Source organism: Trichomycterus rosablanca, chromosome 13, assembly GCF_030014385.1.
Source record: "Trichomycterus rosablanca isolate fTriRos1 chromosome 13, fTriRos1.hap1, whole genome shotgun sequence".
Lineage (NCBI taxonomy): Eukaryota > Metazoa > Chordata > Actinopteri > Siluriformes > Trichomycteridae > Trichomycterus > Trichomycterus rosablanca.
In genome coordinates, this window is record NC_086000.1 from 32,357,175 (window position 1) to 32,374,435 (window position 17,261).

The 17,261-nt window shown below is 37.5% G+C and overlaps 1 protein-coding gene across 2 annotated transcripts; it reads left to right on the forward strand.

Annotated features, from left to right (window-relative positions):
- Positions 1-700: 700 nt before the first annotated feature.
- Positions 701-16,924, forward strand: znf395a (zinc finger protein 395a). 2 transcript variants are annotated; one of them, XM_063007519.1, is made up of 10 exons: positions 701-744; positions 9,820-10,065; positions 10,160-10,347; positions 10,609-10,715; positions 10,802-10,992; positions 11,099-11,199; positions 12,632-12,851; positions 12,972-13,067; positions 13,579-13,697; positions 16,524-16,924. In XM_063007519.1, exons 2-10 carry the CDS (start codon positions 9,871-9,873, stop codon positions 16,633-16,635), a joined length of 1,329 nt encoding a protein of 442 aa, XP_062863589.1. In that variant the 5' UTR covers positions 701-744; positions 9,820-9,870; the 3' UTR covers positions 16,636-16,924. The 2 variants fall into 2 exon arrangements, with proteins under 2 accessions (XP_062863589.1, XP_062863590.1); XM_063007520.1 differs by having other exon boundaries at positions 12,635-12,851.
- Positions 16,925-17,261: the final 337 nt, after the last annotated feature.

Genomic DNA, 17,261 nt, shown 5'->3' on the forward strand with positions numbered 1-17,261 from the left:
AGTTGATCACAGGGTGAGTGGCTCAGTTTGTAGCACTGTCGCCTCACAGCAAGAAGGTCCTGAATTTGATCCCCAGGTGGGGTGGTCCGGGTCCTTTCTGTGTGGAGTTTGCGTGTTCTCCCCGTGTCTGTGTGGGTTTCCTCCCACAGTCCAAAGATGTGCAAGTGAGGTGATTTGGGGATACAAAGTTGTCTGACTGTGTTTGACATTAAAGACTTAAACTGATGAATCTTGTGTAACCTGTAACTACCTGCTGTCATGAATGTAACCAAAGTGTGTAAAACATCCTAAAAATCCTTATAAAATAAATAAATAAATAAGATCACAGGGCACACTGCACTTATATATTTTTTCACCTACACTAAGAGGTAATGTAAAGTTGCCAGTCCACCCTCTGTATGTTTCTGGAAGAAGTATCCTAAAGGAACCCGTGTATTGCCTAACCGCTTACCCAGTGTGAACCCCTGGTCACGAATCCAGGTCATGAGGACACGGTGTCAACCTAACACGCCTGCCACTTAAGCACTTTTCCCCCCCAAAGCTCCAAAGTTTCGAGTCTAAACGCGCATGTGCGAGGCTATCCTCTGGCCACAACCCCCTGTAATCCTGATTTGCTGTAGTGGCTCCAGTTCGGGTTTTTGCGCGTTCCCAGTGCGCGTTTGGAGAGATTTGTGAGTCGAAGCCGGTCAGAGCAAGTTCTGAGAGAAGGGGGAGCGTTAGTGAAGCAGACTGGAGCAGATACAGGTATGCTGTGTTCATTCAAAATCTTTCATTCATTAATTGTAAGCAGTTACTGTGCACTCGACAGTGCAGTGTTTGATTGTGGAAGAGTGCGTGTTTGTACACGTGTGTATTTATTTTAATCTAAAGCGTTAAATAACAAATGCGATTTGCTGGGTTGTTTGCGCGACTCGGCATGGTGGGTTTGGCTTCATGTTGATCCGCGATGATCTGTACATTTCTATGAGACTAAGCAAACGCAAACAAGCGCATTTGTTTAGTAATTAGGTTGGAAACATGTAGTTTACATGTTATATTTATAGCCCATTCAAAAAAGAGACATTTTATATTGATGTTTAAAAAAAAAAAACTTTTTCGCAACTGTTTTGCAAAACCTAAACATAACATCGAGATAATGATTGTACTGGAGTTCTGTTATTAAGAAAATAAACGAGATGGGGTGAAATTTGGAGTGAAACTTTAATCCAGGGTTATGCATGTGTTTGCTGCTGCACTGGGGGCTTGTCCATACTGGCTGACGTCATGCATGCACACACGACGTCACCAAGGATAACATTTCAGTGCATGGTCAACAAAGCCGGTGATGTTGCATTGGTGGATTGCAGCCCTGGTGGACCTACACAGAGACAGTGTTCCATATATACATCTGTTTTCGTTATTATACATTATACTGTCTCTAAAATTATTTTTCTTTATATTTAATGCTTTGGCAAAACTGTAACTACTACAACAGTCATGCTAATAAAGCTCATCGAATCAAATCAGATTGAATTGATTTGAGAGAGAGCCAGCAGTATGAGACCACTAGTGAGAAGGTTTCTTTTATGCATTTGTCTTGATTTTAATACAGTTATTATACAAGCAAAATAAATAGCATAACAATTTGATTTATTATTTGAAAAAAAAACAAAAACATGGATTTTGGAATTTAGTATTTAGCACTACTGAAAGCGAGTATGCTCATGTCAGTTCATTTGTACCAAGCTCAGACATATTATATCTATTGAAGCACATGCTCAAAAATCATGTAATTTTACATTTTCGGCATTTAGCACACGCTTTTATCCAAAGCGATTTACAATTACGACTGAACACAGTTTTGAGCAATTGAGGATTAAGGGCCTTGCTCAGGGCCCAACAGTGGCAACTTTGCAGCCATTGGGCTTAAACCGGCAACTTTCTGATTACTAGTCCAGTATCTTAACCACTGAGCTATCACTGCCTGACAATCAAATCTTTGATTGTCATCAGAATTGGTTAAGTTTATGAAATTGAATACTAAGTAGCATTGTTACCGTGGGAAATATGGCAACGAAATTAAGAGAATGTGTCAGAAGTCAGTGAAGGGCTTTCTCGTCGTTGAATCATGGCTAAACTAAACGTTTCCAAGGGGGCCGTGCATAGCACTTTAAAATACTTTGTGAAAAATGGATCATTTGTATGTTTGTATATACAAACACCAAAGAAGACCAATATATCAGAAGACTGATACAGTAAACTTTCCTCACTAAGAGACAGAACAGCAACTTCTGTACAGATACAAAATGTGCTGAATAAATAGTGAGCAACTCCTTAATTAAACTATGGTCGATAGAGGGCTATGTAGTAGTCCAGATTCATGGCAGTAATATAATGTTTTATGTAAAGAGAAGAGAGATTAAAACTCTTTTGTATCAGAACAGTAGTCATGCTTTTTATGCAGTAAACAGTTAAATCTGCTGTTTGATTCAATCAAACCAAGTTCAGTCTGTTATGCACCTCCAAATAAATCACATAGCTTAAAATTGTGCATAGGTAACATTTATAATGGAATTTGTTACTAATAACTGTAAATAACACACACATAGTTTGCTGTTATTAATAGTGATGTTCTGGTCCCATTATTTTCATTCTCAATACTAAAACTAAGCATTAAAGCTGTGAGTACTGACTCATATTAATATTGATACAATACTAATAGCCTCACAGTAACAAAGCTGTTTTACTGCAAGCAAAAAGTTGAAGAGGTGATAATGACATGTTAAATGGTTCAAAAGATGGACAGTAATTTCAGCCAGAAAATGTCTAAATACCAAAGATTGGATTGGAAATCCCCAATTCTTTAAAATAAGTTGGAAATAAGAGTGGTGTCAAAGCCTTATGTTGGTGATATAAGCAAGGAGATGTCTATACTGCACAGCTACGGCGTATTAGTAACCTGGGTCCGATCCTCTGCTCTGGTTGCTATTTGTGCGTACATTGGCATGTTCCCCGACTGCCAACCTTCCAATGCCTGTCGGTAGATAGGCTACTACTGGCTACCCCTAGGCGTGAGTGAATTAATAGGTGTACCCTTGAACCCAGTGTTTCTGGGTAGGCTCTGAAGCCATAACAAGCCAGATCATGATGGAATTGTTACTAGAGGATACACGAATGATGTAATTATGTAATAATGCCATTGTGTTATAATGAGAAATAAATGGTAGAAGTGTAAAAATAATCTCAAAGTATGGTCATTAATCTTAGTTGGCTGCTTGATTAGAGGCACTTGGGCTGCTGTCACCTGCATATGGATGACGCCACCAGGAATAACAATCAAATGAACTGAAGTACGCACATAAAACGCTGATGAAAAATATGAAATTGACCCAAAATATAAAGACAAGATACAATAAGCAGATTCAAACATGATACTGATAATGCCATAAAATGTGTTAAACTCAAATGTGTTAAACATTCAAAAATCCAAACAAACACACAGCTGATGTTGTTTTACCATTCTATGATATTTAACACTAACCATTCTCATAATACAGAGGGAATGTATAGAATCCATCTAATGTTTAAATTTTTTATTAATCTTAGCGGAGCGCTCAGGTGACACAGTCATAAAGTACGCTAGCCCACTATAACCACAGTGATATTGGCCGGTCGGGCATCTACATATAAACATGATTGGCTTGGGATGGGGATAGCAGAGACCCTGTGGCTTGGGTGTGTCAATGTATTGCACCCAGTGATTTAGGTGACCCACCGGGTACCCAACTAGGATGAAGCAGCATAAAATACTCTTAGCATATAACTTATTACCTTCTGTATTTGTGAAATATTTGTCAAATGTATAGGTACAGTATCCATTATTGAATTATAATCTATTTAATTTTTCACCATTGAGTGATATTGAGTGTACACACCCAATCTGAAGTACTGCTATTAGGGCTGGGCGATATATCGAGATTTTATAAAATATCGATATATTTTCATACGCGATATAAGATAAGACAATATCGCATATATCGATATAGATGTTGCGTTCCAGTTAGATCAGACAGTTCGTCTTTCTCTTCTCCCAGTTTGTCTCTGCACATGTTCACCTGCCCCGCCCCTCTCCCTCACTGAACACAACTCGCCCCTCCCCACCGCTTCACCAGTAAGTCCTGCAGGCAGCGATAGCATGGAGACGGATCAAGACATGACAGAAGCTATCGAAGAGGAGCTGCTTACTAAAAAGAAAAATAATGACTCTTTTTGGAATTATTTGGAGATGGTTCGAATTCAAAGAGTCAGATGAGCAGCAGAATAATGTATTCTGTAGAGAACGCCGAAAACAAGTCCAGACAAAAGGTTCCAGCTCCGTGTACCTTCATTCGTTTTTCACTTCAAATCCCAAAGTTAAAAAACAAGAAAACGAGTCGTTATTCGTTTCAAAAACCAACACAAGGGCATGCACGCGCTGACATGCACGTATTTACTTCACATTAAGTGTTGAGAAAGTAATAATAACGTAACGGTGCGTCTCCTGTTGTTCTGACTCTTGTGTTTGTATATGTGATGTGCATATACTGTACTTGCTCTATCTGTAAATACAAACATTATGGGGATTTTTGTACTGGATGTTGTACGTGGTTGTGTTAGTTTATACTGGATGATCGCCCGACGTCCGACACGTCATTTATTTATTTATCTTCTATTATAGTATTTCTTGTTGTCGGCCAATAAACAACCAAACATTATTAAATTGCATGAACTAACTCTGCAGTAAACAAGGAGCAAACAGCAATTAAACAACAAATAAAGCTGTTAAATAATAATAAAGTGCATGAAGCAGAACGCTGATTAAAATGCATTAAATGTTGTAATAGTTACACAGTAACATGAACGATTAGTTCTGCCTGGATTACAGAACTGAGTTCTATACGGTAAAAAAATATTAATGTAAATGTTATGGCGACATATACATAAAATAATGTATAAAGTCCAAACATGTGGGGGTGGGGGGTTAACGAGGGGTTTACTTTAACGGGGTTTTACTTTTAATGTCACACAAGCTAAGCCGGAAACCGTCATTCCGACATCTTCCCTACACACTCGCTCCCTGCAGCCTATAGTACACTTAACATTCTTAAAGGGCCAGACAATATATTTGTAATTCACATTATACAACAGGAGATGTCTTAGAAAACAACTTTGTTTTTCTTAGAATAGTTCTTTTTTTCTTTTTTTTAAGGAAAAATAGTTCTTGTGTAAAGCTTCCCCAGCATGAATATTAATAAAAGTGCCTGTAAAAAAATTGGAACATGTAGCTTTGTCTCAGAAGTGTCTTTTTGTTAATACCTTATGGGATAAAAAAAATATCGAGATATATATCGTATATCGCCGTTCAGCAAAAAATATCGAGATATTATTTTTAATCCATATCGCCCAGCCCTAACTGCTATTATGGTTGATCCTTGTCTAAATCTCTTATTTTTTAGTGAACTGCAACATTAATCCTCTGATGAATGTAATGCCTTAAAGCATACATATGAAGCACTTTATGTTATGTAAGTCTTTATTATGAGCATGATGCTGAAAATATATAAAATGCTAGATGTATAATGATCATCTCTGTGAATCCTAAAGCACACCACAGACAAAATATTTGAGATTATGTGATCACATGATAAGTTCAGATCATCTGACAATCATGTGTTCGATATGGTACCATAAAAATGGACAGAATGGAAAAAGAACGTCTTTGACAAAACAATCATCAGAATTTTATGATGCAGAAAATCTGCATCCCAAAAGATCATTAAATATATATATACTCTGACCCTATCATGGTTAATATAAGTGATAACCCCATGTCCTAAGAACGAGTCTTTCTGTTTAACAAAAAAATAATATGGCATCATAATTCATTCAAATTAATTGTAAATAGGACTAAGACACGTTGTCAGAAGTTATATGTAATCAATGTTTGGGTAACATGAGGGAAAATAAATTGTTATCTGGAGGCAAATTTATAGTACACAATATGATTTTCTCCAGTATTTAGTTTGCTTTCAATGCACTCGCAAAAGAATAGTGCCTCAGTTAAAAAATAAAACACTAAGAAATTTATTTCCATAAAAAACAAAATAAGTAGAGTAATAGCGTTTAGACTTTTACAGAAACATATTACTAGAATATAAAACATACAAAAATAGAGAAAAAATACAAAAATAAAGACAAAAATGTATTCATTTAGAGATGTGGTATGAGGGGAAGGTATAATGCAAAAGAAGTATAAATGAATATTAAACATGTACATGTGTGAAGGTAAATCTCTGTAAGATCAGTGGAGCACAATACAATCTTGCTATAGTAGACGATTTCCACACAGAAATTGTTTTGTGCAGTAAACGATCATGTTGTCATATTGCCCGGCCCTAGTAAAATCATTCAAACCCACTGTTTAAATTAGTTGTTCACAATTATGCTACTGCATTATATATTTTTTTGCTCTAATTTACCATATTTAATGACCCAGCGCAGTATAATACCCTTAAATTGACATGGGTGTACTAGATTACGAAAATAAAAATGTACACTGTATGGGTAATTTAAAACTAGGACGGGGAACCACTGGGCTTAACTGGTGCAAAAGCAGAAATGTGAAGATTGAAAAGAATTGGAAAGTCCTACTCCAATTACTTTTACTTTTGAATCAGCGTTTACTGGAATTTCGGAAACTTAAATCCAGCCTCTCATCATGGTTTGACCAGTGCATTTTTTATAAAGTTTTTTCAGGGTAAACATTATTTCTGTGCCCATACTGACTATAAAAAGACCCACACCACACAAGGCATGGAATGAGGATGAGCAACTTGCAGCCTGTTTTTTAAGGAAAATTAATACATAGTATGATCCACTTAATCTTTTGCGATTCAACTCTGATATTAAAGTTATGTGCCAATATTAGATACATAACATACAAACAAGTGGGCTTTCTGCAAGCTTTACTTGCCAAGTTATGTAAAAATTTCACATGTGATGGCAACAAGCTTTGAGACAACGTGTGTTAATGTGTGTTGGGTGGGCGGATGGCCGAAGCTCTGTAATGGATTGGCGCACTATACAATGTATTTCTACCTTGCGCCCAGTGGAACCGACTCGCCACGATCCTGATCAGGATAAAGTGATTGACACAAATAAAAAATACTCAAATAAACAAATATAGTAATACAAAAAAGCAAGTCTCCTAACCCTGTTCATTGACTTACATTTAAAGGTTAATGCGCAAGTCATCTCATGTGAATTCCCCTGACTTTGCAATTATGGTGGTTTTGACTGGTTTGTATTGGTATGGTGAGTCAGTATCCCATGCTTGGTCTTTCAGGAGTTTGCATGATTTTGTGTCATCATATCTAAATACTTGGCCGATAAGTGGCCACAAGTCTGGGCATGTTCAGCTGTTGTAAAAGGCCAAGCAATCAGGGAAATCTTTATCTTTCCTTAAATCTTACATGATAGAACTGGGCGCTGTCTAATAGTTACATTTTATAGTGTAATTTATTGTTACAGCTTAATGTTACTGCTGATTTGAAATCTATCTGAAGAATGAATGAATTAATTAGATGGTTTTGATGTTTAAGCTGTTGTTGGTTGTCCTTAAATGTATCACCAATGAAATTAATTACCAATTATTCTATTTGCCAGTTTTGATTAATCTTCTTGATTAGTTGTTGAAGTTGTTTATGTTCTGTCAGTAAGAGAAAATTGGCATTTTTAGAAATATAGAAATATAAAATGCATTTCTTTATTTTTACTGTTCAGCATTTAGGCCAGTTTTTGTAAGTTTTTTTTCTAATGTAATCTGTTTAGGTTGTGTATGATTTTACTGGCACATTGAACTGTTTTGATATTTCAGCTGTTCCTTAATGTGTAAACATAATGTTCACTTGTGATGCAAAAAGTCTAAATGAGTCTTAACTGTGTGGACAGGTGTTTTAAGCAAAAACAATTCTCTTTACATTTAACCAGCTGTCTGTACATAATATATGCTCACTGCTTTTTTGTGCCCAAGACATAGAGATGGCCACACGTGCAGTAGCCGGCTGCTTCTTATGACCCGTACGAGGCGGGTTCATATGGGGATCCATATCGTGCACAGCGTCACCCAAGCACCCTTAGATTGAAAAAATATGATGTTGACAACATACTTTTAGTCAGAAAATGAAACGTTCCTATAGTCATGTCAATTTGAAAGGTTTTGCTTCCAGCATTGCATATAGGTGAGCTTGTCTACGTAATTGGAATGACATTGGAGATAACCATAAACTCAGAAGCTGTAATAATTTGGATTTTTCAAGGTACATTGGTGTAATTTTTTTGTCCATGCATATGCCCAAAACCTTACCCCTAGATTTCAGTATGTTTATTTTACATATATGAAGCGGGCACGGTGGCCAAGTGGGTAGCACTGTCGCCTCACAGCAAGAAGGTCCTGGGTTTGATCCCCAGGTGGGGCGGTCCGGGTCCTTTCTGTGTGGAGTTTGCATGTACTCCCCGTGTCTGTGTGGGTTTACTCCCACAGTCCAAAGACATGCAAGTGAGGTCAATTGGAGACACTAAATTGTCCATGACTGTGTTCGATATAACCTTGTGAACTGATGAAACTTGTGTAATGAATAACTACCGTTCCTGTCATTAATGTAACCAAAGTGTAAAACATGACGTTAAAATCCTAATAAACAAACAAACAAACATATATGAAGCGAATAGTTGAGAAAAAAAGAGGGTTGAAGTGAGTGACACGTCATATAGGTGTTTTCAAAAGCTATACAATAGCAAAAGCCACATGGATTTATATTTGACCACTTAATGCTCTTCTGATTTAAGATTTAAAACCACAGAATTTTGGTTAAAATTAGATTGGGAAAAATAGTTTATTTGTTTCTTGGCAGTTTAGACTGCAGAAAATCTGTCTAGCTCCAATGTAATCAGATTTAAGCTGTTTGTCTGAATATAGTTCTAGCCAGACAGCTGCAGGATTTACTTATCTTAGTCTGTTGGGCATTATGACACTTTTGCAGCAGAAAATCTGCATGTTTTGAGCAATAAAAATAAAAGTGAAGAAAATAGCTTTTTTATACTATTTTAACCACTGTTAAAAGTCATGGTTTGAATTTTACTCAATCTGTAGTTGTGACTTTAGGCAGTTTCAACTGGTTTGATTTGGATGAATCACTGCTACATTCTTGGTGTTTCAGGGTTTTGCATCATTCGCTGTCATCATGGATGTCTAAACTTGGTCATTAAATGGTGGCATGTCTAATCGCTATGCTCTGTTACATCAGATTGTAATAATAGGCAGGGCAGGTCGATGTGTTGGGGTGGTGTACAGGTAGTCTGTAATTAGGACATTGTGTGGAGTTTCGACTACTCGCCAAGATCATTTCTTGAGTTTCTTGATAAGTACAGTGAATTTAAACCAGGGTAAACTTTGCAATCATTAAAACAGTAATGGGTAGAAAAAAAAAAAGTCATTTGAAGAACCTTGTCGTTATTGATCTTGTTTTGTTACTGAGGCACAGTCATGCGCAGACAGGAGGCGTATAATTTATATTATGTACACCTGGGTAGGTGTAACTGAACATTAAACTAATTAGGAGGGGTGCTCACATATGTTTGGTTAAATAGCATAAATAATGTGGTTAAGTAATTGCACTGCTTTTGAATGCTACAGATACAAGTATATCAAGATATCAGCGCTTTAATAAACGGTCAAGGCTTATAAGTATATAATTATAGCAACTACAGCCACTAATTGAATCTTGTGTTTTCGCTTCACAGCTTTTCGCTCTGTACTTTGGTTAGTGCTGCGAATCTCCTGTAAGGGTGAAAATGGAGAAAGTCCTGGCAACCACGATGCTACCCAGAAGCAGGTTAGGGAAGCGCTCTCCTCTGGGAGCTTTGGTCTGCAGCTCTTTTGCAGAGGGTCCCGTGGATGTTGGAGCACTTGGAGTCGCCAACGGAGCTCATGTGACTGGAGTAGGAGTCCACAGTACCCACAGGGTTAAGCTGTACCCAGGACAGAGGGTAAGCATGAACAGGGAATTTTTGACTTAAATGTATGTGGGATTTGATATTGTTGTATGCTTGATCTAATTTGAATGTTTGGGCTATGTCTCAGGTTTATGTGCATTGTGGAGGAAAAGAGTGTAGTGGTGTAGTGGAGCAGCATAACCACGTGGACAACGAGGTGTCTATATTCTTGCCACAGCTCAATCAGCAGGTTCATCGTAAACTGGAAGATGTGTGGATGACACCCACAGCCAACGTCCCTCACTCGATTTCCTCCTCCATCGATGTGCCAAAGAGGTAGTCTACCAGAACAGTATTACTTATTATATCAACACTACAGATTTGACATGACAGAAGATGTATACGTGACATAAAGCACACATATTTATTACAATTATTTATGATGACAATTTACTAACATAGTGACTAATAATATAATGGACTGAACACAAAGGTGTCTAGTGTCATTAATTACCACTAGTTTACTGGTTAACTATTGATAATTAAGTGATCTGCTGGGTTTTTCTTTTTATCTGACTGTCCTTGTTTCTTCTGTAGGAGTGCTGTAAGTGTGGACATGGATGAAATGATGGCTGCAATGGTCCTGAGTAGTCTGTCCTGCAGCCCTATGATTCAAAGCCCCATTCAAGGGGAACCAGGACCAGGTAAGCTGCCTAAAATCTATTCTGTGTAAAGATCATTCCACCCTTTATCAGACATGTTTCTAATAATCACATTGCTCTGTTGACAGTGTTGACTGGGACAGATTGTGGTGGTAGTGAAGTGTCTGATGGAGGTTACTGGAGTTGTGATCATGGAAATGGAAGCCCAGCACCATCTCCACCTAGTGGACAGGAAGACAGGACTCCCGTTGGTGATGATGGTCTTGACATGGAAATGGAGCATGTGTTGTTTGATGAACCAGCACCAAGAAAACGCAAGGTGAGCATGAAACCATGTTGTGACGGTTTGAGTTGGTCTGAAGTCTGGTCTTTCGATTTCTATTCAGGCTCAATCTTATTCATGCTTTCTGCTTTATTTTAAACAGAACTCGGTAAAGCTGGCATACAGATGCTTGTGGCCAAACTGTGGCAAGATTCTTACCACCATTGTAGGCATGAAACGTCACATTCGCACACTTCACCTGGGGTAAGTACCTTGATAGTAAAATACTGCACGAAAGGAAAACGTCATGGAAGAAAATGTTATTATGAAGAAAGAGCTTAAATTTACATGATTTCTTAAAATGACATTTGGGTTTTTTTTTTTTTTTTTTTTTTTAAAAAGCTTGTTGATTAAGAGATTTAAGAATTGGCCAATGAAAATTAGTTCCAGAATAGCACAATTTGACAAATAGAAAATACCCAGGCGAAATGCAAGCGCTGTCAGCACATAAAGTTAGTTGGCTTTAGTTCATGACTGGTGGCCAAATGGTGTAAAATCTAGAGTGGCAATCAAAAAGTTCCCCCTTCCCTATATTTGTGGCTCAGGTCAGTGGTTTAATTTATGTAGGTTGAGAAAATGTCTATGTATATAAACCATAGATGGCAAACTCAAAAAGTAAATTTGTATGTCCTAGAAAAGCATGTTTATTAGTTTTAAAACATAATTCCATCTGCTGGTACGAGCTAAGTAGGTGGCTTGATGGGTAGCACTGTCGTCTCACAGCAAGAAGGTCCTGGGTTTGATTACCAGGTGGGGCGGTCCGGGTCCTTTGGTGTGGAGTTTGCATGTTCTCCCCGTGTCTGTGTGGGTTTCCTCCGGAAGGTCCGCTTTCTTCCGACAGTCCAAAGACGTGCAAGTGAGGTGAATTGGAGATACAAAATTGTCCATGACTGTGTTTGACATTAAACTTGTGAACTGATGAATCTTGTGTAACCTGTAACTACCTGTCCTGTCATGAATGTAACCAAAGTGTGTAAAACATGACGTTAAAATCCTAATCAATAAATAAATTTGCTAATTGGCAAATTTACACCTGCTTAGTCATTACAAAATCATCAGTAGGAGAAGTAATCTGAATGAAATAGTGTGTCTTGTAAATATTTAAATAAAAAAAGAGTTGACGTATACTTCATGGCAGTCTTGGCACTTCAATGATTTCTGTACTGTGTTTTATTGTTATTGAATGTTAAGTTTTAAAGTTAGATTTTTTTATCAAAGTTTTGCTGGGTCAAAACATACTTAGATTAAATTGGTGATGTAAAAAGTTCTACGTGATTTCCATATTATTTAAATTTAAGGAATGGCCTCCGAATTCCTTGTTAGTGTTCATAGTTGACTACAGTTGGTGGTTCCTGTGCTCATTAACACATCGCTAGTTTGCACTCATTACATACTACACAGATCAGTTGTTTCTTACTTAGCCAAATTTGCAAAGTTTATAATGGAAACCCAAAATGTCACTGTATCCTAAAGAGCTTTTTGTCTAATGATTAAGTGTGAACTGAAATAGAACTGTTAGAAAACAGTTCTACCACAAGTGGCCATAAATTAAAAGCTGCTAAACAACTATTGATTACTTATTCAGAGCCCCTTGAAATTCAGTAATTGATCTCACTGTACGTCATGTCTTTATTAGCAGACAAAACGAACAGGAGCGCTGCCAAAGAGAAGAAGATTTCTACTACACAGAAATTTACCAGGATCTGGAGCAGTCATCAGCCGTTATGACCGCTAATCCTTCCAGTCCCATCCATCAGAGATCGTCTCCTCCCACACCGGAGCCCCTTCAGCCCAGCGAGCTCAGCCAGTCGGCCCCCAGCAGCTTCTGGCAGGTCCACTCGGAGCACTCATACCAGGTAGAATGCATGTAAAGGATTACAGGTTTACCCTGACGACTGTGATTGATCATGTTACATGGCAGGCTTTAAAGCAGTAAATACATTTTTCCTGATTGTTGATTTGTGTTTTTGGTTCAGGCTCCCACTCCAGTTGTGTTACCCCAGTGTAAGTCTGTGTGTGTTCCTGTCACCTCTCGCTGGACTCCGCCCGTCACTGTGCACCAGAGCAAACAGGTCTGGTTATAACACATTATCTTACTATTTTATAGAATATGTCCATTTTATTTATAGTCCAGGTGTGTGAAAGGGGTTTATTTTTGTGTTTCGGCTGGTGAGGTGCAGTATAGACCACAAACTGGTTTATGACGCTATTAGTTTTATATAAATATAATAATTGGGTCAATAGAGACAAAGCTTTGTTATCCACAGACTTACATATGTTTTGCTTTTACCCTTGTGCGGTTCCTCAGTGAATGTAGTGCAGCAGGGCCATCTAGTGATTAAAGAGGAGAATTACAGGCATTTTGCGTAAACATGCTGCTATGTATTTATTATTTGTACTGTACAGTTGTGTATAGTTATTAAGTATACACTTTATTATTGCACTTTAGTATATCTTTCTGTGATTGTTTATTTTTTTTGACAACCTCTGCTTTGACTTCACTAGACTTTTGAAAGCAAATGGTTGATTTTACCCCAATTCATTTCCACAGTTTATATCTAATGATAATCCGTTCCTCTGCAGGTCACACCTTTCCGTCGGCGCTCAGTCAGTGTAGGAGAACAGTGGCTCCAGAACCACAGTGTCCAGTCCAAGCCTCAACTTGGCAGTGTTTCACCTCCAAGAAGCCACTGTGTCACACGGTTGGTACTTATTCTCACTTTTATTGTTGAGCAACCATGCTATAATCACCCCTGACTGGGGGCCCTGTAGATCATATCTGGCCCTGCTCTCAAAGAGGCATGGTGTTCATCTCTAAGCTCATATGTGCAGTAGGGGGCTGTTTCCTACAGTGGGTTCTTTTCTACAGGCATGTTAATCTGCTTGGTGATGTTGCTTGAGCCTTCAGCCTTTGATTTGTAGATCTTGTATAAATTACAGATGTACCCCGTCTTTACACTAGAAAGTAATGAACGCCAGATGACCATTTATTTTGTGGGTAAATGCACAACTTAAAGCATTAATTTGTGCAATAGCAGCATGTAACAAAGAGACAAGCGTTGACTTTTGCATTAGGTTAAGGTTTTCTTAATTTTTATGTAATTTGGTATGGTAAAATGACATATTTCACTTACTGGCTCTAGTCTGTTCCATAAGAATTATACACTGATGATTTGTAACATTATAACCACCCTCTTAAAATGTAAATGGAAACACCTGTTTCATACTAATCATGCATGTCACTGTCAGAAAAATATTGGGCTGATGGTAAGCGGTCATAGTGTATAATAGTAGATAGATAGATAGATAGATATATAGGTAGGTAGGTAGGTTCAGTAGTGTTCAAAATAATAGCAGTCCAACACCATTAACCTGATAAATCACTGTTTTTAGTAGAAATGATATTTCTACATAGCAAAAAATTGACTTGAAAGTGTAGTAGAGTAATGAAAACAAAACAAACCCAACAATTAGGACATACATCCCACTCATTCTGAGTAATCGAAGCATTGATTGAAAGGGGGTTGTTCAAAATAATAGCAGTGAGGAGTTCAATTGGTGAAGTCATTCATTCTGCAGAAGAACGGGTGTCAGTTTTGGCCCTTATTTAAGGTAGGAGGGTGAGGGCAAATGTTGCACAGGTTGGTCATAGCACATTTCCTTTTGAAATACTGGGGAAAATGAGTTGTTCCAGACATTGTTCTGATGAACAGCGTACTTTTATTAAAAAAGTTGATTGTAGAGAGAAAAAACATACAGAGAAGTGCAGCAAATTATAGCCTGCTCAGCTAAAATGATCTCAAATGCCTTGAAGTGACAACCAAAACCTGAAAGATACGGAAGGAAGCGTGGAACTACTGTTCAATTGGATCGAAGATTAGCCAAAATAGCAAATACTCAGTCAGTGATCACCTCCAGAAAGATCAAGGAACATCTAAATTTATCAGTGAGTACAGAAGATGATTAAATGAAGCCAATTTACCAGCAAGAACTCCTTGCAAAGTCCCGTTGTTAAGAAAAAGACGTGTCCTGAATGGGTTCAAATTTGCCAAGGAACACATTGACTGGTCCAAAGAGAAATGGCTCAACATTTTGTGGACTGGTGAAAGCAAAATTGTTCTATTTGGGTCTAGTGGCCGTAGACAGTATGTCAGACGACCCTCGATGACTGAATTCAAGCCAAAGTTCACTGTGAAGGTAGTAAAGCACGGTGGTACAAAATGATGATATGGGGATGTTTATCATACCATGGTGTTACGCCTATTTATCGCATACGAGGGATCATGGATCAGTTTAAATATATCAGAATACTTGAGCAGATCATGTTGCTCTATGTTGAAGAAGAAATGTCCTTAAAATGGGTGTTTCAACATGACAATGACCCAAAACATCTTGGTTACAGACAAACAAGATTGAGGTAATAGAGTGGCCAGCACAATCCCCTGACTTCAATCCCATAGAGAACTTGTGTTCTGATATCTGAAACGTGTTTTTTTGAGGCAAAACCCAAAATTGCAGAAGAACTGTGGAATGTCGTCTAATCATCCTGGACTGGAATACCTGTTCAGAGGTGCCAGAAGTTGGTCGACTCCATGCAACACAGATCTCGGAAACAATTGTTCTGCCACTAAATATTAGTTCAGTAATTTGAAGTAAAGTGAAACCTCGAACATTTTTTCATGGTATAGATACATTTTTTGAGTTTTTAAAGAAAAATGCTGGCACTGCTATTATTTTGAACAGCCTAATATTCATTTTTCTTAATTTTCTGTAAAGGATTAACACAATTTAATATTTTGAACAGCCTAATATTCATTTTTCTTAATTTTCTGTAAAGGATTAACACAAACTGACTAAATGTTGTTAATGTTTTGATTTAGAATTGAAAGTGTAGTATTTTCAGTACATTTGCATTTATGGAAATAAAAGTTATTATAATGATTTTGTGCTTTATTTGCTTTTTTTAAATCACTGCTATTTTTTTGAACACCACTGTAGGTAGGTACTTTATTAATCCTGAAGGTAATTAAGGGTAATTGGTACATATTTGGCCATAAGCATCACCCTTTCACCCAAGAAGGATGGAGGTCCCTTGCTTTGGGACAATGTCCATTGTAAAAAGTGCTATACAAATAAATTTGACTTGAATTGATGATAGTAACACCTCTTTAACCCTTAAGAGACAGATCTGGAACAAAATGGGCAACTTGACATGTTTGTGAGCACAGTGTTGGCCAGTGAAAACTGTGTAAATAAAATTGTTGCACAGTGAACCTGTGTTGAGTTTGCTGACATAACACTAAAAAAGCCTGACACCATCGTGCTTTTGATATTTTCCATAGTTTGGCCACACAAACGTGTAGAATGGTGACTTACTTACTGTCTGTATTAATTCAGATGTCAGTGTTATGCCTAGAATGAGAAAAATACAAATGCATGTATAATGTTTTGTCCACAGTTTGAAGCCTGTTTACTATAATATTAAATACCTGAGTGTTACCTTAATCTGTCATTCTTTGCTTTGACAGGAGGATTCGAGGGGAGGCTAAGAAGTGTCGGAAGGTGTACGGCATCGAACATCGGGACATGTGGTGCACGGCCTGCCGCTGGAAAAAAGCCTGTCAGAGATTCTTGGACTGAAACATTGCTGACCAGGATAAAGCACACCAGCCAAAAATGAGACAGAGACTCAAATGACAATAGCTGGAACTGTGACGGAGAAGAAAACAACAGATGAACAAGATTTTTATTCAGCTTTTTTAAACAATATAACGTTTTATTAAAAGGTGCAGCGCATTAAAAAGCCTCGTCAGAGATTTATAACTGGAAGAGGACTTCTGTTTTTTGGTCTTCCTTGGCCATTCATCATCATGAAGTATGGCCTTTTGTTTTTTGAAGTTACTTACTTTTAATAAACAGCCATATGTTTTGTTAAGTCTCTGATTTAATAAGGCACTCCAGATGATCAAACAGATGATGTTTTTACTTTGTGACAAAGATGACTGTCATTCCAGAAAAGTGAAGTTGTAGTAACATGAGACAAAAACACGTTTTCAGGGGAAAAAATAAACGGCAGCTTTTTGGTAAGTGTTTATGTAAATGCTTTAAAATCATCCAGTTCTTTATGTATATGTATGCCATGTATACCAGCAAATGTGCTGTTACGTAGGTGCTTTATAATGAGAACAAGAGCAAAAAAAGTTTTTGTATTAAGATGTTCATTAACGTGCATCGTTTTATTAACATGATCCAAGTATTTTTATCAC